General features: G+C 40.1%; 1 protein-coding gene and 1 long non-coding RNA gene across 4 annotated transcripts in view; one reads left to right on the top strand and one right to left on the bottom strand.

The window, feature by feature from the left end:
- The window catches only part of PLEKHG1 (pleckstrin homology and RhoGEF domain containing G1), a 166,930-nt gene that overhangs the window by 46,878 nt on the left and 93,664 nt on the right, over positions 1 to 26,388 (top strand). The window contains exon 2 of one of the 3 annotated variants that reach the window (XM_089530198.1): positions 7,295 to 7,408. The exons of the other annotated variants lie outside the window; for them this stretch is intronic. Coding sequence (XP_089386324.1) covers positions 7,405 to 7,408 — 4 coding nt within the window. The 5' untranslated portion in view covers positions 7,295 to 7,404. The remainder of the gene's footprint in view (positions 1 to 7,294; positions 7,409 to 26,388) is intronic. 3 annotated transcript variants of the gene reach the window in all.
- LOC149311005 (uncharacterized) lies at positions 10,420 to 16,219 on the bottom strand. Its single transcript, XR_016281747.1, has 4 exons — positions 16,178 to 16,219; positions 12,994 to 13,027; positions 10,888 to 11,007; positions 10,420 to 10,643 (listed from the first exon to the last, which is right to left on the bottom strand). It is a non-coding gene; the product is annotated as an uncharacterized LOC149311005 (long non-coding RNA).

Genomic DNA, 26,388 nt, shown 5'->3' with positions numbered 1-26,388 from the left:
GTAAAACATCATTTTAGCATGTTTTCTCCATCTCTTCCTGAACAGCTGTAGGAGACAAATTTATCCAAGCTATTTGTATTTCAGTTTATTGGATTTAAAATATCTTTCCTCCCCACTTTACGTCATGATAATATTTGATAATGCACACTTCAGCTTGTTGCAAAAAGAGAACAGAATTCTTATTTAGATGAAAACAAAGGTCACTTCTTAAGATTAATAATAAAAGCCAATTTAAAAATACTGAGAGAAGAAAAGCGAAATAAAAATGAAAATATCCTCTGTTTATAAAACTGATGATATCTTTGGCTATCTCTTCTGCTCAGATATTACTTTGCTTGTGTATTGTGCCTCTCTACATGAAGCCAAATGTGTATACACTGTAAGCATTACAGTGGAAGAAGCAGAACACAGATTACGTATAACAACATAATTTAACACACACACACACCTGCTCTGAGCAGGATGTAACAGAATGCCTTGGACCACCAGAGAAGCTAATTTAGACATGGAAGGTCCCCTGACGTGCCTAGTATTGCTACAGGTCATGCACTCATCCTCTGAATGCAAAGATACTTTCTGAATAATTGTTTGGAAAATGAGGGAATACCCTCCCATCTCTTCCCATGACATAGTGTGAAAATATTTGTCTTGGGGATACTGTATATTCGATTTTTTGACACATTAGGGTTTTCTTGTGATGCCACCTTCTACTTGAATATGAAGAGTAGAAGGAAACAGGAGACACACATTCTTAATACCTCTCCTCCAGCTTTGGACTTCCCTTCTCTGACAGGCTTCCCAAAGTCTAGGTATTAACATTTTCAAGAGTTGATGTAAAACTTCTGTTCGTTGAAGCAATGCTGTAGTGCAGGAGCTGGCAACTGTGGCTGTCCAGGGATTATATCTTTTTTTTTTTGTTGCTGAAATTGGGCCTCAATTTTTTAAAAAATATTTAAAAAGAGGACTAGCATAATCAGTGATAAGGAATGTAGGATTGTGATTCAACAACATTTTGATGAACACAGTTGTCCACCCTAGAAATGGCTTGGATTAAATATTAGGAATAAATGTTTTATCCTATCTTTATGTTCTGATATTTAATGAGCTAGAAGGCTTAACTCACTGAAAAATAAAAAAATGATGCTCCAGATATTGTCAGGCTGTTGATTCACCCTGTGCATAAAGGTTGAGCCAAAACAATGTGCTTTACAGTATTTTGTATTATCTTTTGTGTGAGTATAGTGAGCCATTGGTATCCACTGTGGTTTGGTTCCAGGAGCCTCAATGGGTACCAAAGTCAAGGATGCTCAAGTCCCATTATATACTGTATAATGGCAAAATAAAATGGTGTTCCTTACCAAAAAATGGTAAAAACAAGGTTTGCTTTTGGGAATTGATACAATTTAAATGTATTTTCAATCCGTGGATGATTGAATCTGTGGATACAGAATCCATGGATATGGAAGGCTGACTGTATATGTAAAACCTTGCTTTCTTCACTTTCTAGGTCTTGTGAATATGGTCACAGCAGCTGCTAGGACACTGTAGGATTAATGCAGTTTGATGTTGCTTTAACTGTCATGACTCCATCCTATGGGATTCCGGGATTTGTAGTTTGTTGTGGTTCCAGAACTCTCTGACAAAGAAAGCTAAGTATCTTACAGAACTACAGATTCCAGAATTCCATAGCTTTGAGCCATGGCCGTTAAATTAGTGTCAAACTGCATTTATTCTGCAGTATTGATGCAGCCAATGTTTCAGTATCATCTTTTCTGGAAATCTAGTTTTGCTCTTACACTACCACATGGGAAAATGCATTTATTTTCACTTCTAGTGAAGCATTTTTCAGTACCTAGATGTTTATAGCATATGTCTGCCATCACATCTATAGAGTTTGGGAGTAGTTCAAACATTTATCTTAACAAGAGCTTGTGGGTTATGCATTAAAAATAATGTCATTAGCAGGTTTGTTTGTTTTTTTGAAGTAGTAAGTCAACAATATTCCTTTAAAAGCCTATTCTACTTGCCAGAAGCCTTTCTGACTTGTCTAACCTAGTGGTAATGGCAGGAATGTCTACCTCCCCCCCACTCCATGCCATTTGTAGAAATTCATTCATTCATGTATATCTGGCCAGTTCCTCAGTACTGGGACCCAGTCATCAGTCTTGGAAGAGTTCCTTTGACATAGTGCCTAAAGCAAATAAAAAATGGTTGTGAATAAAAAATGACTTAGCAGCCTTGAAAAATTTATTTCCAGGAATTCCTGGCTCTTAAAGCATTACTGTAGCAATCAAAAACCAAGAGGGAAGAAAAATAATGCAAAAAAGAAAGAAAGAAAGATAAGCTGATATTCAGAAGTGCAAATAATGAACATTTATTGTAACCTGTTGTGTTTTGTCACAATAGGAGCCATCATCTATATATATTCAGATTCTGAAAACAAGCTGTTAAAGCAGCTTACAGAAAGAATGGCGTTTATCAGACGGGGCCTCTGCAGCTCAGATCCGGGGCTTCTGCGGATCAGGCGATTCACATTCACGTGATAACAAGAATGTATTTTCATACCTGGTTGCTGTTCTGTTGCCCTTCTGAACTGAGGGGGAATCGAATCAAAGGAAGTCACGTGATGCGGATTCAGGCAAATTGGAGTGAGTGCAAATTGTATTTCCACACTTGTGCATACCATGGGGGATTCAACGATTCGAATTGGGACCCTTGAGCATGCTCAGTGGGGCCCTGAAGGCATCCTGAACCTTTGCACTTCCGGGGCTAAGAAGGGAGCCTGGCTCCACTTTCATGCGAATGCTAGCCTCACGTGAATGACAGTTGCGCCTTTCTTCCTTCCTTCTAGTTTCCCATCCCTGTCAGCCAAATTCAAAGGGTCCTCCGTGTCAGAGCCCCGAGCCATTTCAGCCACATCGACATCTATCCCAGTGGTCACCAAACTGTGCCCTTTAAAGGATCCTGGACTTCAGCTCCCAGAAGCCTCAGCCATGTTGGCCAATAGCCTGGGATTCTGGGAGTTGAAGTCCAAAAGCCCTTAAAGAGCTAGAGCTATATCTATATATATCTACATCTATCCTCCTGTCATTCAGTTGCCTTCTCTTAGGTTGCATCCACACTGGGGAGATAATCGAGTTTAACTCCAGTTTAACTGTCCTGGCTCAGTGCTATGGAATTCTGGGAACTGTAGTGTCCAGAGACATTGAGCCTTCTCTGCCAGAGAACTTTGGTGCCTCAGCAAACTAATAACCTAAATTATTATTATTATTATTATTATTATTATTATTATTAAAATAATAAATTATTATTATTTTAAAAATAAAGTATTACTATTATGGGAGTTGGAGTTTGTTGTGGGGCCCCTTATCGAGGCTATGGAATTCTGGGAGTTCCATCTCTCCCTCCATTCTCATGTTTCATTTCCTTCACATCTATTTCAAAAACATTAGTATACACCCTTAGGATAGATGTACATGTGGATGAAATGGATGGGGCTCTGACACGGAGGATCCCTTTGAATTTGGCTGCCAGGGATATATGTGTGTGTGTGTGTGTGAGAGAGAGAGAGAGAGAGAGAGAGGCAGGGAGGGAGAAAGCACTCGCTGGCCAGGCTGCTCTGCAAGGGAAGGAGAGGGAAGCAGAGAGAGAGCGCCGGTTGCCCTGAAAGCGAAAAGAGCCAATGGGGCAAATTGCAGCAGGGCATCATGGGAGATTTGCAACCTTGGGGGTCTTGCAATGGTGTTCAGAAGCACAAGCAAATTGGGATTCCACACCAGACCAATTCGCAGTGAGATCGAACAGAGCCCCAATGTGAATCGCGTCAATCCCCTTATTTAGCGAACTCGCCAAAACATGCCAAAATGAGGAGCCAGTAAGGATTCAGTTCGCAAGTCCCGCGGAAGGGGCTCACATTTAAAGCTACCAGGTATGAAAATACATTCTCGTTATCACGTGAATGCGAATCGCCCGATCCGCAGAAGCCCCGGATCTGAGCTGCAGAGACCCCGTCTGATAAACGCCAATGACTCACTCTCTTGTAGGCAATTTTGTGAACCAAAAGATGGCTGGACTGGATGTTCCTTAATACTGGCTATGAGACAGTGTCTTCTAGGGCAGTGGAAGACAAGAGACTAGTTTAAGTGGTTCAGGATAGCACCTTCACGCTGCTGCCTCCTGGCATCTGCTACCTAAGGCAACTGCTTCACTCTGCCTAAAGAGTACAGAACCCCTGATCAAGCAGAAAAGTCAGTCACTCGTTCTGTAGTCTGCTTCAGCCTGTTCTCAGCCTCTGGAAGTGTATACAGTAATTACCCTGAAGGATCCTGCTGTTTCAAAATGCGGTGGCCTGCAATAAATTTTTCTCACTCACTCTTTTGAGAACTAGTCTGCATTCTTACTGCTGTGGCAGTATTTCCAGACCTCACGTACCACACAGCAAAACCTCCTCTTCCTAAACTGATGCTTTTGCTGCCAGGTCAAGTAATATGGGAGGGTAATAAGCATTTGGACCATTTTTTCTCTTGTTCAGTTTGCACCCCCAGGTTGGAGTAGACATTTCAGGTGTATAGGACTGTAAGCATGACAAGCTGCCACATTTCGTCTTCTACATTTAGAAAGTAGCTTTGGCGAAGTCACCAGGGAGCTATTTTGCAGTGGGGGGTAATCATTGTGCATAAGTCACATCTGGCTCATCTGTATAACTTGCTGAAAAACACATACTCGGGCCTCCCCCCGAGTATATTAAAGCAAAAGGTCTGTGTGACGGATAGCAAGCTAGGAACAGAGAAGTTTTTAGCTTCGTTGATTGACCTTCCCAAATCAATAGGGTGGTGAATCTACTCTGGGTTTTAGTCTAAACTTTAAAGGACATAATGAAGGAGCTGGATCTGTTTGCAGATGTGAGGTTGTTTACTATTCACATTAAACACTAAAACCTAGAGCACCAACATCCCACAACATGGAAGGACCCAGCAACCATTTACTTTGAGGCAGATATTATTTTGACAATCTTGGTGGGTTGGACGCGCTCCTTTCAGAAAGGATATCAAAGAGATACAACATTATATAAATCCTAGAAAAGACCCCTTTGTATAGCTAAGTAAATACTGCCAGGCACTGCTGTATCCTGATGCATGAAAATGAGCTTTGGGTGCTTAACCCTCCAAAATGTGTTCCAGAAAGTAAGTTTGTTAAAAGGAGAATCATCATCTTTAGCAGGATAGTTGCCAAGTTGGACTTCTTCAAATGTAATTGAAGTCCTGAGGAGAATATTAATGACTATTTTAAAATGGATCTTGAAAAACCCACAATGGTTACCATGAGTGATGGTTGGCTGGTGTCCAGTTAGAGTTCAGCATTCCAGTCAGCTGTGATCTAATGCTTCTTGTAATCAGGCCTGTAAAATTTACATGTCCGTTGACATGTTTAGTGTGTGTGTGTGTGTGAGAGAGAGAGAGAGAGAGAGAGAGAGAGAAAGAGAAGGGAGAAAATAATTTTACCATTTACCTAAAAATTTTAAAAGAAACATTCAGTTTCAATTTAGTTTATTCTCCATATGCAGAAGATATTTTCATTTTCAAATGTTTTATACACTTTTATGTTTTAAAATTATTTTATTCTTTTAATAGCTATCTATTTTGACACTGTTATAATTTAATTCCTTTTTACTGCACCACTTTTCTATGTTTTTAATTGTATTGTTCTTTTAATATTGTGAAACTATTCTGAATCCCAGTTCTGGGAAAAGGGTGGGATACTACCACTACTACTACTACTACTACTACTACTAATAATACATATGTACTTAACCAAAGGTAGCTAAGTAGAAAATTTTCAATAGAAAATGCAGTGTGCACATTTCATTGTGTCTGCGTATGTTGTCTTTTGTCTCAGTCCCTACATGGCCAAGAGAGATGTGGCCTTGGCTTGTATTGAGAACCCTCAAACCAAATTGAACACCGCAGCAGCATCTATACAAAATGTACACCATCCTTCTTTCTTCTTCCTTTATGCTTTTTTAAAAACATTTTTTGCCTGATGAAGAAGCCAGAGAAGCTTTCAAAGTTTACTTTATGTGTTTTGTGCATTTTCACTGGCCAATAAAGACATCGCTCTTTTGTGTCTTTTGTACTTTGCTTTATTTTTCTGCATGGCCTCCGCAGCTGCCCCTGAATATGTATTAAGGGTATAGGTGTTCCCTCCAGTTTCAATGTGGCAACCCTGTATATACAAATATCTACTGGGCAGTAGGTACACACAGTGAATGTAACAGTACAGAGTGCTGCAACTTAGATTTCCAAATAGCCAAGTTCATCTTTTTTGATAATCAATTTGTTTCTTGCTACCCCGATTTTCCATTCCCCTCTTGTCAAGAGTCAGACAGTATTTTGTGTCCACTAAGTATGCTGACTTCTCATTGTGATGTTTAGAGTTTTGACCCCCCCCCCTTAATAATTGTATTTTATATTTATTTTGTACTTTTGCAAACCTCTGCATTTTCCAAGTCTGCTAGTATCTCCTTGTGTGTAGATAGTGACATTTTGGCTGCATAAGCATCTGTAACAATGAGTTAACTTTTACTATAAGAGCAGATGCAGTGGGAACTGAAATTGCCGCTGTATGTTTGACTTAGATCAACTACCAAGCCTGAAACAGCTAATTGTGGCAAAAATTGCCAACATGGAATATTGACTCCCAGCAGCACACAGCTTTCTGAGTTTTCTGTGGAGCAGAAATGCTGACTGTATTACACAATATAAATTAGAGGGCCTCTGTTTATAAGTCAAGTCTGCTCAAGAAAAATTCCCGGATAAGCATTTCTGTGAGAAATTAAGCAGTAATACAACTCATTGAGTTATGTAAGCCTGCAGGTGGCTACTAAAAGTGTTAGCATTCCATCCCCTTCTAAGTACTGAAATATGTTACTACATTTGATTTACTCTAGATATACTCAAATGGAATCTGAACTAATATTTGTTTGACTTAGCTTTAAGAATGTGCACCCTCTAGTAAGTTCTTAAAAGTTCTTAAAAGTGCTTGTTGGCTGCTCCCAGCTCCACTCCATACTATGTAGCACCTGTATTGCATGCTGGTCTGTCTCTGTTTATAGATGACATTTCTTGAGGGGCAGGCATCTCTGTTAAAAAGAACAGGGTTCATGCCGTTTGATGGACATGGAGAATGGATCTGGGAAAGATACTAAATATATCTAAGCTGATATATATGTCAATGAGACTTGGCAAGTACCTAAAAATAAGCATGAATTTACTATGCTGTTTACTCTCCTTAGCAGCAGTCTGGATCTGTATAACAAGTGACTCAGTTCAGCTGATGTAAGACTGATGTATTGTGGGCTCTGAGAATCCATCACTTGCTAACAGAATTCCTATGTAGAAGACACACATGGGTAAGAAGTAGTGTCTTAATAGTCTGTGCCATCAGATAGCTACGTGTGTGTTTGTGTGTGCGTGTGCGTGTTTGCCTTTGTTGACAAGGTGATGTGGTAGGCAGTCCTGTGCACATGTGGGCTAGACCAAGCATTGAAATATCCACAGAGTATTCATTTGTGCCTTCATGAAAAGGCATTCCATATACCGATACATATGTTGTGATGTATGAACAAACCCAAAGAATTAAATATATTTTGATAAGATTAATTTTGTTCTAAAGATGACTGATCAGATCTACCTAATCATCCACTAATAGCTACAGTAATTTATAGGGCATTAAACAGAATTCTTTAAACAAATCTACATGGCACAGAGAGGTAATACATATGTTTCTGATTCTTGAGTGTTTTCTCTTTCAAATCCTGTTTGTTTGTTTTTAAAGTATGTAATACAACTTTGTTGTTTGGAATTCTTTCTTTTTCCAAACCAGAATTTTTACTAGATAAAATTGCTGTCACATGAAGGTGATTGTTAAACCATTTATTTAGAAATCTAGCCAATATTACTATTGAAAACAGTTTTAAATAGTCAGGTGCCTTACTATTTTTCCATTGCCAACTTTTTCTGCTTTTCTAAACAGATTTGGAGCAGGAATACTTTATTTATCATATATTTTACTGTTGTATGAAAAATGAAAACAAAATGAGTAATGGGCTATATACAAATTGCTGTTAGTTCCATAGAATGGGTGCACATGATGAAGAATACGGACACACTATGTTTTCTTATCTTCTGATTACAGCTATACCTTGTTTTACCTGAACTGATATTTGCTCTAGAGTATTTTGTACTAGTTTATCTATTTATGTGTCTGGTCTACTGGGAAGTCCAACAGGGCTGGAACAGTCATTTCAGCAGGCAGCTCTGACTGGAAGGCATTGCCACAGTGGGGTGGCATGGCACGAGAGGACTGAGATGGGATGGATTGTTGCCATTGCTGTTTGAGTGGTGTGTGAGACCACCCCCTGATGTACTGGTAATCCACTTGGGGGGTGTCTTGAGCCTTCTTAAAGGCAAACCCCTATCTGTCAGGCTTTGCACAATTTCTGAGTCATAATGGGCACATGGCCTGAGGTATCCATTATTTGGTCAGCCAATTTGCCACACCAGGTTTGGCAGGGTGAAGGGGAGCCCAGACAGTTGGCCCTGGCCTGCAGATGAGTGTATAGGGAAATCTGGAATGCCATGGGGAGGGGTTTGGATCATTTTCTCTCACATCCAGAGATAATTTTCTGTTGGACTGAGCTCTACTGAGCAGACAGTGTCCATTTATCAGAAATAGGCAGTTTGGTTTTCGGGAATTTTCAAAAGGGCTGAAAGCCACTTTGGCAGGCCTGGTGGGGGAAGGTGACTAAGTGGACACTTTTCACTTGTCCATGGCAGGTAGGTGGGGAGAAGATTTGAGATTGGTGTACACCTTTGCATCCCTTTGTGGTGGAGGGTTGGGCTCTGGAACTGTCTCCACGGGGCACGAGACTAGGGGGCTGGGGAAAGAGTGTCCTTGAGGCTGATCTGTGGGCTTACTCTCTCTTATAAAGTAGCAGGGCGGGAGGGAGTCTACAAGCTGGCCTTCCAAAAATGAGTGTCTGAGATGGCAACCAGTCTCTTTTGATTGCCCTTGAGTCTGGTGTTTCGCACAAGGGTGGCTGGGGAGGTGCCACAGGGTGACTGCTATGCCTCAGCTAAACCTGCATCAGGTTCCCCCAACTTTCATTTGCTCAACCCCAGATCTCAAATATTTAGCTGGGTTTTAGGTCAATAAACATGGCCTGTTTAACCCCAAATACTTTGTCTGGACTCATTATTTCATGGTTGGTCAACAAAGGCCCTTCCTCAGACAAAAGAGCTCTTGGATTCTGCTAGCAACTAAGTGGGGCACTAGAATTTAATAAGAATCTAGCACAAAAACTTACCTTCAAAATTCTCAACATATGTTAATAGTATTCTTACTATTTTAAACTAAAAGATGAAAAAGGATAAGAAGAAAATAGTAATTTAATATTTCCTTATTAATATTGTAAACTTAAGTAAAGCTTGCTTATTTTAATGGGAGATGTTCCCAGACAAGTGTTTGCAATATTATTATTCCAGCCTGAAGTACATAATCTTTCCAAAAACTAAAAATGCTTATATCGTACAGCATTGTAAAATTTAACAGTGTATTACTGGAACTAGTGTTGTGGCTATGCCAAGATACTTTTTAGCTTCTTTTTTGACCAAGGAAATAAAAATGTCACTTGACAGCATATGTTATATTATAACATATATTAACATGCACATACATATTCTAGGCAAAACCCCAAGCATGGTTTAAATAAATTCTGTCTATTCTAATTTGAAGTGTTTTCAAATAATAATGTTTGAACTTGTTTCATTCCTGAAGATAGGTGCAATAGTTACGTTAAGAAATGTCAGTTGCTTTGGAAAGAAGATGGATAAACCCTAAATTTAGAGATTACTGTAAGGAAATAATCGTGTTAAGTCCCACTATTTTTAATTGGCTCTCTGTGGTTTGAGTGAGCTTAAAAGGGGGAAATTGTTGCTTGTTGACAGACTAGGAAAGCAGCCAACTTGATGTTTTATATGCAATCAAATATTAATAGAAATGGTGCATGTTTTACCAAGATGGGTCATCCTACTAAAATATGTTTCTGGGCCCTCAGAAAAATCAAGCTTGGGGGTATAATTCTTGTATAACAATCTGAGCTCTCTTAAATTACAAACTTGGATTGACATGGTTTCCTCATACCATAGTGGGAAATATTAGCATTCTTGGTAAATGTAAAACTCCACTCTGGATTAAAGAAAAAAATGAACCTCGAGCCACATTTCTTTTGTGACAGGAGTGTGTGTGTGTGTGTGCGCGCACGTGTGTGTATGAATGAACAACTTTTCTTAAGGGTTTAGCAATACAAATACATTACCACATTTTAAAAATTGTAGTTCTTTTATTTGGGAATTTATTTGTGTATTGAACATGTGTTCCCTTGTTGGAATTTATTGTCAAGGTTGAACATTGTATCTGTATGTCTTTAGTACATTTAACTGTGGAGAAATGGGAGGAGAGTAATTAGTTGGTGGCATATGAGCATGCTGTACAAAAAATACAGATGGTAATCCTTTGGGGACATGATCTGGTTCAAATCTTCTGGAAGTTTTCTTTTTCCACATCTTGTAAGGTATGGATGGGATCTTATAGAAGAACACAGGAGGGTAAGGGTGGACATAGAGCATCTTATGTGTACATTTTAATATTTTCTTCACTAACATTGCACATGACTTAGCATGTGGATATCTCTTGTAATGTGCCAATAGCATGCCCTCCAAACATGTATCTTCTGTATTTTCTGGTGGGATGTTATTGGTGTCCAAGTGATACCCATGACTGAACCCATGTCCAGAAACATGTATTACTGACTTTTGTAACTATACTCACTTTTATGGCCACATTGTTTCCTTCTTCACTGCTTTTTGGGTTCAGGTCATTGGTGGCTGGTATTGTTAGAGGAGTAAGAAGGTAGGTCTGGATGAAGTAACAGTTCAAATACTGGCATCACTTTCAAATAAAAGTTTTACTTGTTACAGGGTGTACAGACATAAAATCACTTTCAGCATGTAAGTTATGGCTGCCTTTGGGTAACCTCTCATTCTTAATATGAAGGAAGTTGTGGCCAATTATCTTTGTAGGAACAAAGAAGATGGACACTGCAAGACTGTTGAGCAGATGATGATATCCCAAATGTGATACACCAGATGAATCACAGATCTGTCCTGGCCAGGCACCTTAAACCCAGCAGACTGCTTGGGGAATGGAATCCTGATAGATCACTGCAACTCAGCCTCTGTCCCTCCACTGGATTTCCCTGCTGCTGTTCAGCCCTCTCTCAACCAGCCAGGCCTCTGAATGCTAGACATATCTGCATCCTCATCCAGGATGAAATCATGAATGGTGTTTTTTTTTTTAAATTTAAATTACTGATTTGGTATTTACCAGCATAAGTTCACCTGGTAGGGGGATTGTTGCCATTGGTGTCTAGATATTTGAAATGGGAGACAGTTTGAGTGCAACCAGCACCCTATTGTATTTGTTTCATTGATTGAGTTATATGCCACCTTTCTCCTAGTGTGGGACCCAGGGTAGTTCACAAAAGGAAGTCAATTAACTGATTTTAATTTTAAATTATTTAAAAACACACAGAAGTTAAAAAAATAAAACAACCCCCCAATAAAAAGGGCTTCCTGGCATGATTATATATTAAAAGCCTGATTAAACAAAAAAGGTGTTTGTTTTTTTACATATTGTGATCCCTTCCCCCATAACAGTGCAACTCTCTCCTTTCTGTAGAACATGCACTATGTTAGTATCACCACACTAGATATTTTCATTTTGTGATGAGGGTAAGCAGCTGGGAGAAAGCTACAAATGGCATGCACAAAGAAGTATCATGACCACTGTAAGCAGATGTTCTTATGTTTACTGCCATTGTCCAGTATGTGCCTCAAACCCTCTTTCCTCCTACACTGTTGAAATGAGGGAGATGATAGTTCAAACTAGAGAAGACAAGAACTTTGTTGTGCTGTTTCACTGTCTGTGACTTCAAGGGAAACACTACTCTGTGTGAACTGGCAGTACTGAATCAAAACTGACAAAAATTCTCAAATCTTTATTTTCTTCTATATTTTAGTTTCTATGGAGATAAACAAAAACATTAACACCTGGTTTTCATTCTTTCTCTATATATGAATGATATAAGGTAAAAAGTTCAACTTCTTTTGCTGCATGTTGACTACACAAGTCAGTGCTTATTTTTCAACTAAATCTGAAAATTCTGGCAAGGTTCCTTTATTCTGAAGACACTTAGTTATTGTGCTTGGCAGAGCAACTTTGATGCAAAGTACTAAACTGGATTCTAGTTCAAAGCTTTGAACCTGGAACTATTTTAGCTATATTGCCAAAAAGGGGAAATATTTTATGCTTTAACATATATATTAGACTTTATATTCCAGTCTCTGGAATAATCATTGTTGCAAAAATATTATGTAGTGTGCTGGTTTCATTTTGGATCTTACTGCAGATTCAGTGAGCTGGTTTTAATTGGCTCTTATTGCAATAATTCTCCTTCTCCAAAACATAGATATAATGCATTCCATCTGAGTTCTGTTGCCATCTGTTAAAGGTAAACAGTTGGTCTGAAGCCTCACTGAAGACTTACTTCATCTGCTGGTTGTCCAATGTGGCCAAAAGACTTTTTGAAAATGGTGCAGCTATACAATTTGTATGTCCTAACAGGCTTTTTTTTCTTTAAAAGTGCTGCCCCCTCCCCAAAATGTAGCTCTTGCTTATATGTTTATTTGTGCAGTACTGAAACATTGACAATTAAATCTCATTGTGCTGAGTTATAAACTTCATGTGTGTTTATTATACCACCCAGATAGTCTTCTCAGGTTTTTAGTTTTGGCTGACTGAAATGGGGGAAAAGTCTTTAAAGGACCCAAGTTTTTGCCTCTGTGTTGAAAAGTAATGGAAGTTGCATCCACTTACCAGCTATACCTGCCTTTGTTCTGTGCAGCAGCTCCTAGTAAGGTGAGAAAGGCATAGATGACCATAAAAGGTAGTATGAAAACATTAAATACTTTTGGAAAAATTGGTTCTCAGAATGGTAAGGCATGATGAAGTGCTTTCAGTTTCAAGACCATGATAAATGTTGGTTTTTGGATTGTAGTCTCTAGTGATGACATTAGAATCAGTGAAACTGTTCCTCAGAATAGTCAAATAAAATGCTTCCAGTGGTACTGGAGCTGTAAGGACACCAAGAACAGACATCTTTGAGGTTCCAGAAAGAATGAAGAATGTTATTAGTGGCTGGGAAGAATTCTGGGAGTCATAGTGCCCCCAAATAACTTTTCCAAAGTGCTGGTAGTGGGTTGGATCTAGACTTGTACTTAGTAGATGAAAGGATTGCCATTTTTCAATTCCCTTTTCTCTGTGCCATCCAGCTCCACTTCTCACCAGTGGTGTCACTAGGTTTGGTGTCACCCAGTGTGGTAATTCAGTGTCACCCCCCATTGACCTCTTCCCATATTACACCATACAGAATCCTTAGGCCTGTTACAGACTGCCAAAATAAAGCTGCTTCGGGTCTCTTTGGAGGTATGCTATTTAAATGATGCATGGGTCCTAAGAGTCCGGAGGTTGCACCAAAGCCACACTCCATTCCTAAGCACTGGAGTGCAGCTTTGGTGCAGCTTCCGGATTCTTAGGGTGCATGCATCATTTAAACAGCATACCTCCAAAGAGACCCGAAGCAGCTTTATTTTGGCAGTCTGTAACAGGCCTTAGTAATGTTTTTTGTACTATTACTCATTAATCGTAATTCCTATATGTTACTGAATAATAATAATAATAATAATAATAATAATAATAATAATATATCCCACTTTTCTCCCAACATAGGGACGCAGTATAATGCTAACATAAACAACTAGCAAAATTAAAATTATATCTTTAAATTAATATATCATATGCGCAGCCTAAATGTATTTACATATACATACACATTGTTTCATGTGGTTGAAGTGAAAATTTGGTAAGATGTGATGTTTTAAAATAAACACTGCAACATACCACACAATTTCCCAGGACCAGCACTGTTTCAAGGTCCACCACTCTGAATAGCACTTAATTATGCTATTCCTATTTATAGATATATATTTATTCTGTTATATATAGTGAATATTTTGCAAGAATAATTAAATGCCAATTTTAGATCAGTGGAGGTGATCGACGGACAGGCATAGGAGGTGTTCTACCAGTTCATAAAGAGAATCTCAATCTCTGGTATGAATCAAATCAGAGGTGCCATATTAAAAGGGCCTACTGAATATCTGTAAGAATTTACTAGTGTTTCTTTTCAGTAACTTTCCAGTGTTGTTCCTTTTTCCTTTTTTTTTTTTATAGTGTTGCAGTGTTACAGTGTAATGTTGTAGTCCCTTTTAATTTGCAAAGGCATATTTCCTGACCTTACCTTGACGTTAACTTACATTTTCATGTCTCTGATGTTGTTAGTATACCACCCAGATAGCACTAGGCAGGGCTGTTCAGTGCGCTAGCTTTTTATATTTATGGATAGGCAAAGTTCGAGTTAAAGCCATTACTCAGTATATTTGAGTGCTGAAGAAATAGACTTGTGTAAGGATTCAGGGCTAGACTGTGCTGTGACACAGCCACCTGGTTCTCATTTTAAGCCATCACTGGTTTCTTTCACAATGAATTATGTCCTGCTTAGGCATATGATAGTCAAACACTTTCTCCTCTCTTGGTTACGCTCAGTATAATCCTGTCAAGTACACTTTAGCTAGAACATTGGTGACTTGTTTAGATGGAGTGCAGAATTTTCATTTTGTGATTACAGGAATGTAGTTTGTCTTATTCCCAAAGCACTTTTAGTATTGACTCAGGGTAAATTCAGAAATAATGGCAGCCAGGCACCCCACCCTTCTCTTCCTGGATTCCATGTTGTGTGACCATTGCTAGTTGCGGTTAAAATGCAATTTGAGCACCTGGCTTTAGAAAAGAATCCAGTTTTCTTGTGCAGAATACATTTACATAATCTTACTTTCAGCCAAATCTTCCAACTGGAGTTAAGGTGAAGTGCTTCCCTTCAAGACATATGCTGATTCCCTGTATACTGGTGTTCAGTGGCATTAGTAGACTATGGGGAAAGATACTTTTCTTTCCTTGATAAGTGGGTAGCTTAAGCAGTAGCCTTACTGAGATGCAGTTTGGAACAAATAAATGTGTGTTCTAATCTCCTTGTGGGTCTGCCTCCTCCTCTTCCAGGCAGCTAAGGCCACAGTGGATCTCTCTTTCCAGCCATCATTTCCATCACCTGAGGTCTCTTCCAGGCAGCTAAGGCCACAGTGGGTCTCTCTTTCAAGCCATCATTTCCATCACCTGAGGTCTTGCATTTTACTTGTAGTTTCTTTGGATGCAGCCCATCTATCCATCAACATGCCTCATTTCTTTTCTCCCATTTATTAATGTATTAATCTAACTTATATCCTGCCTTTCCCCAGGACAGGACTCACTGGTGCTCCTACATCCCTTTATTCAGCCACAAATGGCTCCCTTTCCCTCACCTGGGGCTCTAGACCTGCAGCAAGGGCAGGTCAGCTTAAAATCTTCAGTATTTTGCAATATAGAAATGTATGTGTATGATTGTTGCTTTCTTTGAAATTCACTGATATTAGAGTCATGCCAAGAATAATTGACAAATAATGATATTACCAAGAAAGATAAAACATATGCAATTAAACACATCATAGGCTTTTTTCCAGACTGCTGGGCCACGGTAATTTGTATGGGATCCTCCCTCCTTTTGCTGGCCCTGTATAACAGTAGTTGGTCATGTGGTGATGGGGAGACTTGGAACTAATTTTTGAATATCATTTTCCGTTCTTTGCTCTTTTTTCAGTTGTCTGAGATAAACCCATTTCTCCAGCTTTACCTTCTCTTTCCCCCATTTTTTCTTTGCTGTTGGGAAAAGTTTAGCTTTAAGCCTGCTGTTTTTCAGCTTTTTTTATTTTTTATTTTTTGCTACAGTCACTTTGGAGCAAACCTTGGTAAAATGCTTGCAACTCCCCCCCTCCAAAAAAATCCATGTACACTTCTGTTTACTATACTAGAGTAGGGCTGCATGTTTCTTAATGAGAGGTGTCGTCCTTACCTTTATGGAATGTGAACGGAGAGGCTGGCAGAGGGATCAAGTTGTCGCAGAAAAGAACAAGAGTGCTGCAGAGCTGTGGGCTTAAAAGGAATTTTCCCGACAGGCTTTCATATCCCCCCCCCCCCCCAAGCTTTTCACTACTTTTGAGGCCTGCAGTAATGGCTGGCTGGCTGCCAGCGGTGATATCAAAAACTGCAGCTTTAAAATCCAAACCAGAGGGGTGGCTCTTAGCCACTTGTTAATCTTTTGCTGAGCACCTTTAAGTGAGGAGCAATTTATGTGGGCTGCTTCGGACAATCCTTTAGCAATCTTGGGGATGCATTCTCATTGGTATTTTGCAGACGGTTATCTAGGCAGCAGCATATCTGTATGTAAAATGCCCCAAAGCAGCCTTAAGCCAATTACCATTTGTATATTGAACAATTGATTTAATGGTGTGTGGGTAGGCTTACCCAACCGGTCCTGTGAAAAATGAGCTTGTTTTGTTGCAGAGGAAGCATCTGTAGGGTAAGCAGTTCTTTTCTTGTACTTCCTTTGATTCGTGCTGACTCTTCTCAGATTATTTTCTCCTTTTATGCATCTTTTTAGCAGTATTATTCTTGTAATCTACATCTATCTATATTTCTGTATTGGAGTTAAGGAAATGAAAAGTATTTTGCTCCAAAAAGGAATATAACTTTGATCTAGCTTGTCATAATTTCAGGTGCTGCAATTCAGTACATACTTATGTGAGAATAAGTTCCATTTAGTTCATTGGTTATGGCTTCCCAGGAAACATGATTGGGGCTGTAAATATATGAAAATGCCATCTTTTTGTTCATATGATAAAATAGGTTTTATAGGTTTACACATTTTTCTTTTGCAGGCAATATAGTTGTGCAAACAGAAGAATACAAGAATGTATACAGAATGGTTTTCAGTTTAGTCAAAAACCTGATTGCTTGCCCAAGTACTGTATCAGTATTTTAAGATAGAGTTTGGTGACAGCAGTCTGGAAGTTTCTTTTAAAGGAGCAACATCTTTTCAGACCTTAATGCAAGACTCTTTTTCCTTTTTAATCATTGATCTCCAAATGTTTCTGTTCTTCTTGATTCAGAACAAATGCACAAAAGAATATGGAATATTATCAAGATGACATTGACGTGCTTTACATTTGGGTTGCCTTATCCACAAGCAGGGCTAGAAGCATAGAGTACTGTACAAGAAAGAGATTGTGAGATGAGTGGAGGGGTTGAGCACCAGATCATTTATTGAACCCTCATTTACTGCTGCAACATCCATTTTACAGAAGACAAATTTGGGAAGTTGAAATGTGAATAATGTTTCCAAGGTCACAAATTTAAGCCTTGGTGAAGTCTGAGCTTCTTGAACTCCTAAACCTCAAGATCAGTCACCTCAAAACTACTGGTCCTACTGAGATCTTCCACCCTGCTTCGGTGAATTTACCCTGAAATGATAACTTCCCTTCACCTTGGATCCCTGGCCCAAAAAGAATCCAGAGGTGTATGTGTGGTTTGTTTAGGTTTAGGAAGTAGGGATGTAAATCTTACATATCTCATTCTCTTGGGGGGGGGGGGGGGTCCTGTGAGGTTTTGGTTTTTTTGTTTGTTTGTTTTTTTGTGCACTATGCAAAGTGATTTTTGACCAGGGTTGCTGTTCTGTTTTTATTTAGTTTTTGGATAAATTACAGCAGCTGTTGCCTTGTTCCTTGGATTTTTTTAAAAAATAAGGACTAGTTAGATTGTTTGCCTTTCTTTGACCAATAATACTGTGGTTGCTGTTCCTTTGAAAGACATCCTGTTAGTGACATATGCAACCTCATGCTTGTATATGTATTTGTTTAGGAGGGTCACAGTTGAGGTTGGTATTCTCTTTCTCCCTATGCAATGTCCACCCCGAGCCACTGTATAGCTGGGGAAGAGTAAAGGGGATTGGAGAACCATCTTGCTATGTCCCCATAGTGAAACAGAGACTGAGAATATCATATATTGAGTCCTCTGGAGCACCCCAGCACATCTTGATGGAAGATGTCCTTGGTCTGCAATCCTGGTCTCAGATCCTCCAAGTCTCCATCAGCAACAGAATTGCCATGGGTGGGGTGTGTGTGTCATATTGTAGTGGTGAGTCCTGGGGGTGGTGAGAGGGGATCTGTAGTAGGATTCCACATATGAAACCTTTTCTGTTACTTCCAACCATGTAAGATTTAGGCTTATGTGTGTTTTGCTTATGAAAGGAAAATAGTTTTGCATTAGATGCCTCTCATGCAAATTCTGGAGAAATCATCATTATCAACAACAACAAAATACTTGTCATGTCATTCTCATGCATTCTAGCTGCTGCTCTTACAGTAGGAGTTCTCATTGAGGGCATACATTTTTGTGTACATGCCTGTTAGTGAGTGCAAGAGCCTAATTTGCCTCTCTTTTCTGTTCAGCACAGGAGTGTAGCAAAGACGATTCAAAGACCAGCTCCTGTCCAATGTGCAAACAACCACTAGTATTCAAGTTGTCATCATGGCACTTTATCTTCTTCTTCCATTGCAGGAGCAGCATTTTCTCACCCTACTATCTTGAGAACAAAACAGGTTCCCTGCCATCTTGAAACCAAAACAAGAGCCCTGGTGGCGCAGTGCTTAAATGCCAGTATTGCAGCCACAAGGTTGTGAGTTTGATCCCAGGTAGGACTCCAGGGTCCACTCAGCCTTCCATAGGCCAGTAAAATGAGTACCCACCTTGTTGGGGGCAATTGGCTGCTCCTTTTCTAGAGACTGGCTTACATATTGTAAACTGCTTAGAGAGTGCTACTTCACTGATATGTATAGATATGTACTTACTATTGCTATAAAAATAACTGCTCTTTGTTATGATTTTGCCCTCAGTATTTCTGGTTGGCATACTGTGATCTATAGAAAGGAGCAGACAATTTCACGTATATTAAGGCTTCAAACCTCTAGAAATAAAAATGCAGATGTTTACAATTTTCTCTTTTAAGGCCCTAGGAAATCATGTGCATTGGCAAGGACTAGGCCTATAATAATAAAGTGTGGGTTGGTAATCTATAAGAGACCTTTCTCAAAACACGAGCTTGCTATTTATGTTTGCAGGGTTAGTGTCCTTTGCCAATAAAGCTGAAGAGACATTAGCATTTTTGTAGATGGAAAGAATTACTCAGAAATTATCATTTTTAGAAGGCAACCTTCATGAATGAAGTTAACAAGAAGCAGATGGAGCAACATTCCATGACAGCTTGGGCGGCTGATAAATTGTGACTAAATCAAAAGGCTCTGGCAATATAGATTGATCTGCACTCCTTCTATCTAGAACTTTCCATAGTTCTTGCAGACTAATCAGATGGCATGTTTGTGGCTTCCAGATAAAGGACTTCTCTAATAGACCCAAAGTTATTATATATATTTGAATGTTACTGTCTGTTGTTGTTATTGTTGTTGCTGTGTGCCATCAAATAATTTCTGACTTATGGCAAACTGTTAAGGAGTTTTCTTGGCAAGATATGTTCAGAAGAGACTTGCCATTGCCTTCCCCTGAGGCTGAGAGCATGTGACATGCCCAGAGTCACTTAGTGGGCTTCATGGCCAAACAGTGAATTGAATCCTGGTCACCAGAGTCAGAGTCCAACACTCAAACCACTATGTCATGCTGGCGTATTGTTATATAGGAACAGTCACTGTTATTTTTATTTTTACTGGCTGTTATTTTGGTTTGTTCATTTTTAATGCAATATTTTCTAGCACAGCATTTTCAACAGTTTGTTGGTCCCTACTCTAAGAGGTTTATCTAAGATTCAACACAGAAGAAATAGGAGAGGAAGTGGAAGCAAGCATAGCAGGGTAAGAATGTGTGGTTGGTTTAGGCTTAGTTACAGGTCTGAAGAGCAATTAATAATAATAATTTATTATTCTCTGCCTGTTTATGTGGATACAGGCCCCACTGTGTTCAGTGACATTTACTTTCATATAAGTTTAGGAATGCAGCCTTAGCTGCCCCATGAGAGTTCTCTTACCCACTTCTAACCTATATTTGTACACATACACACACACAGGCATATATTAACAGTAATTAACAGTATAAATCCCATCTCTGAATATTCCCATCTAATTTAATAGTGCCAGTGAAAATCCCATGCAGTCACAAAAAAGAGAGACTTCAAACAAGCTACTGAAAGCAATGGTTTCACTAGTAGCTGTTCTCTGTAGCAGATAGACTTTATTTTGTTCCATCTAAGAAGCAATGCTTTATCAATATCAGACACACAAACAAATGCCTCACCAGCTAGGGTTGCCATATCTTGCCTGGGGGCGGGACTTTCCCGGTTTGGGGCGGGTCTGCATGGTCCCACCCCAGTTTGGCTCCGCCCCGGGACTCCCCCCCAGCGAGGCCCTGGAGGCGGCTCCGCAATCGCGGAGTCCTCCAAGGCCTGAACGGGGCTTGGGAGACACTGTCTCCCAGGCCCCAGCCAGGCTCTGGAAGAGGCTCCGCGATTGCGGAGTCCTCCAAGGCCTGGCCGGGGCTTGGGAGACGCTGTCTCCCAGGCCCCAGCCAGGCCTTGGAGAAGGTTTAAAAATGTAGGACCTTTTTATTTTTAATTTCCTGGCTAGGAAATTTAAAAAAAAAATAATCCTACATTTTTAAACTTTGTCCTACATTTCCCCCGGTTTGGAGGTACTCAGGGATGGCAACCCTATCACCAGCACGTTTTGTTACATTAGCATGCATACCAGCCTGCTTTTGGTTCAACTGTACACTGTGGTACTGAATACAACTAATATGCTATCCCATCACTGCATAATCCTATTATTATTATTATTATAAGTCATCTGTATTTACAAGTCTGATCAAATTATCTCTTGCTGTCTGAATTCCCTGTTCACCTTGAGCTACACTGTTTTAGGGAATAGTTAAATGAATAGACTTTCAAGAGAATTCTAAGCTTGCATTCTTCTGAAAGTATGCTTGCATTCTGAAATTTAAATACAACACATGTGAGAATGAGCATTATTGGACATTATTGGACATGTGGCTATCCTCCCGCTTTGCATGGATTCGTATGGCTGCCCATTTTCAGAAAAGAGAAGATGAATAAATGTGAATTTGCAAAGAAAAGTGAAGACATTTAAGAACTGATGCAGTATGAAAATCCACAACAATTCACATAATACACATAAGTGTAGACTAGCCCTGAATTGTGTTTGGAAGTTCATTTCCAGAAGGTTGTACCTTGGGATTTCTGCTTCACAGTATGATATTTGTATTTTGTTTCCATAATGTTTCCCATGATGTTCAGTATCTACATGAAACTACTGATGTGATGATCTGAAGATGTGGGATATGATGTCACTCGGGTGTGGATGATATTCCATCTCTTCTGTTTTTCATTTCTTTTGGGTGGGGCTGTGAATCTGTGACTGGCAGTGGCAATTGGTGGGTAAGAGCTCACATTGAAGCATAATCCATATAGTACATAGGTTTTGCTAGCAGATGTTTCCTCTTTCGCGATGAATGCTATTCCAACTGTGTGGTAGATTGTGGGCACTCACTAAAGGAGTAGGGCCATAGCTTGGTGATACTCTGTGATCCATTACTATCATCAGATGCCCAAGTGGCCTTGGTGGCATGGAGTACCTTTTGCATGATCAGGCTGGTATTCTGCTACTACTTTGTCTGAACATAGAGAGCATGGTTTTAGTCATCCACATTCCAGTAACCTTCCATCTAGGGCAGGGGTAGGCAACCTTTTTGAGCCGGGTGCCGGGTTGCTGTCCCTCAGTCAACTGGGGGGGCTGAAGCCAAAAAATAAATAATTAAATGATTTTTTTATAAATTTAAATAAATAAATAAATAATAAGCACTGCCTCATACTCTCCTCATGCAACACCTTTCAAAACGCAGTTTCCCCAAAACCATTCACAGCCTCAGGAGTTGTAGTCTGGTGAGGCTCCAGAGCGCTCCGATAAACCCGGCTGAAAGGCCTCGCCAAGCTACAAATCCCAGGACTTTGCTGGATGGAGGCATGGTGGCTAAAGTGGAGTCAAACTGCTTTACCTCTGCAGCATATCTGGAAGACCAGGCGCATCTGATGACCTAAATAGGGATTAATATGACCATCATCATCACCATCCATCACCATCCTCCTCCTCAGTCATCCCTCCTTGTTGTTGTTGTTGTTCCATCATTATCCTTCCTCCTTCATCTTCTCTTCCTCCTCTCTCCATCTCCTTCCTCTTCTCAGTCCTCTTCCTTTCTCCTCCTGTCTCTTCCCCATTTTCTTCCCTCCTTCCACTTCTTTCTCATTCCTCTTCCTTCTTCTTCCTCCTCCTCCTTTTCCCACCTCCTCCCTATTCTTCCTCTTCTTCTTCCTCCTTCCTCTCCCTCTTCCTTGTCTTTCTTCTCCTTCCTCTTCCTCCCTCTTCCTATTCCCTCTCCCTCTTCTTCTTCATCTTCCTTCTTTTTCCTCCTCCTCTCTCTTCCTCCTCCCTCTTCCTCCTCCTCCTCTGTTTTCCTTTTTCCTCTTCCTCCCCTTCTTCCTTCTCTGCTTCCTTCATCTCTCTTTCTCTTCCTTCCTCCTCTCCTCTTCTTCTTCACCCTCTTCCGTCTCTCTTTCCCCTTTTTCCTCCTCTTCTTGCTTCCTCTTCCTTCCCTCCTTCCTCCCTATTCTTCTTCCTCTCTCCTAGTCCTTCATCCTCCTCCTTCCTTTTCCTCCTTTTCTTCCTTCTCTTCCTTTCCTCCCCCTTCTTCCTTTCCCTCCTTTTCTTCCTTCTCTTCCTTTCCTCCCCCTTCTTCCTTTCCCCTTTTTCCTCCTCCTCTTCCTTTTTTCCTCCCCTCCTTTCCCCTTCTTCCATCTCTTTCCTCCTCCTCCTCCTCCTCCCTTTTTTCCTTCTCCTCCTCCCTCTTCTTCTCGTTCCTCTTCCTCCACTTTCCTCTTTTTCCTCTTCTTCCTCTTCTTCCTTCTCTTCCTTACCTGCCGTTGAGGCCCAGGGGCAGAGTGGGGTCTTCCCCCGGAAGGGAGTCCATGGCGGCAGGCAGAGAGACGGGGAGAGAGAAGAGAGCTGCGGCTCCTCCTCCGCTGGTGGCTCTGGCTCTTATTGTCCCCACTTTGGCAGTTGCCTTGGAATTCAAACGGCCACAGCGGGCCTCGGACAGACAGGCGCCATCTTGGTGAAGCCGACGAAGCCACCCTCAGAAGGGCAGCCCTAGCAAGAGAATGGCCTCACCGCCCTTTCTCCTCCCCTTGAGGCCATTTTGGATGCCATCTTTGTTAAGGGAACAGATGTGGCATCTCGTTCTATGTATAGAACACAAAATGGTGCCTGGAGCAGCGCGGAAGCTGCGGAGGGGACAGCAATTGGCGGCAGGACCGGGCTGGGGCCGGTCCCAAGACCTCGCCAGGCCGGATCCTGCCCGCAGGCCGTAGGTTGCCGACCCCTGATCTAGGGTATTATAATAAGTTGTATCTGGGGGTGACTTTGAAGACAGACCAGAAAATGTTACAAAATATGGCAGCAAGATTATTCACTGGTACACGGCACAATGTCATTTTGCAGCTTCACTGGCTCTGATTTGTTTGGTCCTAAATTAATTTTAAATTTATTTCATTTCATTTATTTCCCAGTTTTTTCTCCCAATTTGAGACCAAGGCAGCTTACAGTATAAGTTAAAACAGAATGCAGTTAAAACAAAGCATATACAAAGTTTCAAAAATATATAAACAATTACATTAAACATTAAAACATTAATTTGCAACAAATTAAAAAGCAATTAATCATAATAATTATGATTTTAAAAATATAGCACATACCACTTAAAACCCTTTTCTGCAATGGGCAGTTAACAGTCAACTTGAACCCTAAAACTATCAGATATTTATTTATTTATATATTTATATAGGAAAATTACCTGAGATCCAAAGGTCTAAAGTTGGGTAACATCTAGCCCTCCAGCCATTTTTGGAGTACAGCTCCAATTAGAGTAGCCATATTTTCAAAATAGAAGTAAAGGACAGTAAAAATTAATGAAATGTAGAATTGACAGTCAGGAACCAATTAACAATTTGGTGTTCTGCATAAATAGAATATTTTGCATTGTATATTTGATGCAATTTCTTTAACTATAATAGTTTATGAACAGTGTAAAATTGAAACTTTTAACTTTACTAGAATTCTATGTTTCTATTACAGTAGCTTGCAGCTGATCAAATAAAGGATATATCTATCAAAATGTCAAATTAAAGTATAAATTTCAGTCAACTTAACTGTGTGTTTCTCTGTAAAGTTAACCTATCACCCACATTTATACATTGCATAATGCACATTTCTGTCTTTTTGAAGGGCCCACACCCCAAAATATAGAAGTGTGTGTGCGCACGTGTGCAAAAGGGAAAGCTTTTCAATCCTCAAATGAGAGAATTCCTTATAATCAGATATACCTCATAAACCTAGCTCCCATAACCTCCAGCCAGTATGCAGGGGTGTCACTTGAGGAATGCAGGGAGTGTGGGCCACACAGGGTGACATGCTAAGGGAGTGATGCTGCCGCTCTCCAGATATCTGCCTTATGGAAGAAATAGTCTGTGGCATTCCTGCATCCCTTTAAAGCCCTGGAGCTCAGCAGAACAGAAGGTATGAGTGGAGCAAGGCTCAAAGGGTGGAGAAAGATCTCATGGTTTGTTTTTGGGACCATTACTCTTATTCAATTTTCGTTAAAAACTTCACATTGTACCTAATTTTCACTTTAAGCACATGAAACTATGAAGATTTTCATACCTGGCATAAACGTGGCTCAAACGTTGCTGAAATATTCTGAACGCCAGCCGCGCTTCCTCAATTATCATGGAAACGTGGCTCCCTCTAGCATCCCTGAATCGTCACACAGGGAGTGGATTTCCTATGAACTCAATTCTTCCTTGTAAATGTACATGCATTTAGGCTGTGCATGTGATATTATAATTTAAAGGTAAAATTTTAATTTTTCTAGTTGTTTATGTCACAACTATTGATATTATATTCAGTGATATATGGGAATTACAATTTGTGAGTAAGACAACATGTCAAGGAAATGCAACATGGGACATACAGTTATAGAAATAAAATATGTATGTGAGAGTCAGAATGACTAAGCATGAACAATTAAGAAATCACACAGGTGTAAAGGATAATATAATTTAGAAGTCTTGGGAGCCAAGGACAAAATTATGGAATGTACATTGGTAACACCTGAGACTTGTTACATGTACAAGGTGATCAGATGATGTTCATGGGTTGGACTTGAGTATGGGATGAACAAAAGTCAACCAATCATTGTGAATGTACACACCCACTGGGTGGTAATTGTCTAGTGGGTGGTAACAAACATTTACTATAATAATTGCCAGTTTTGCTAATGTAACTTGTGGGTAGTTGAGGAGTATTGGTAGAGTGTAGAGATATTGTGGATTGTTGGGCATATAGAGATAGTAACTGTATACAGCAGAATAAAGTAGATCTTTTATCTAAGACTACTGAGTTGTGTTGGTGTCTTGAGTGAAGATACAAGAACCAGCAGAATCCTGATGGTGTTTGGAGACATCTGAAGAAGAAGAGTGAGAAGGATTGGAGAAGATTGTCAGGGTCTTCAGCCTATTCTCAGAAAACTCTGCTGCTTTGGGAGAAAGCAATAACCACTGACCAAAGCTGGTCAGCTCCGCTTCATTAACAAGGTGGTGAGTTACAGCCTGAGGTGTAGAGCAACAACTCCCATCATCCCTGACACAACAAACATTATTAAGGTGTGGTATTTGAGGAGGTTAGTGACGGGGGTAAGGCCATGAGTTGCTGCACTGAGTGACACTTAACCTGGTGATGCCACTGCCAGTATGGCAGTAGGTCTGGACCATGAATGGTGGAAACTTTAGTACACCAACTTGTGGGGGAGCACAGGTTCACCACCCTAGTAAAAGCAGTTCTGCTCATCCAGTAAACTTCAGACTTGTGTCTCTTAACAATTGTTGTTGTTTATACATCCAGTGTACTTTAAAGAGGACAGAGAGAAGATGGGTGAGACATGCTATGTGATGGGAATATGGAGGTGGAATCTTATTGGGGAGCCAGAGTCACACTTGAAATCATTATTTGGATTCTATCCCAGATTTTTCTAATACAGCTATTACTCCTTATTTATTTATTTATTTATTTCTCCTAGAAAGGGACCCAAGGCAGCTCA

Source organism: Sceloporus occidentalis, unplaced genomic scaffold (assembly GCF_023333645.1).
Source record: "Sceloporus occidentalis isolate IW3139 unplaced genomic scaffold, rSceOcc1.0.p SCAF_6, whole genome shotgun sequence".
Lineage (NCBI taxonomy): Eukaryota > Metazoa > Chordata > Lepidosauria > Squamata > Phrynosomatidae > Sceloporus > Sceloporus occidentalis.
This window is presented reverse-complemented; position numbering and strand designations above follow the sequence as displayed.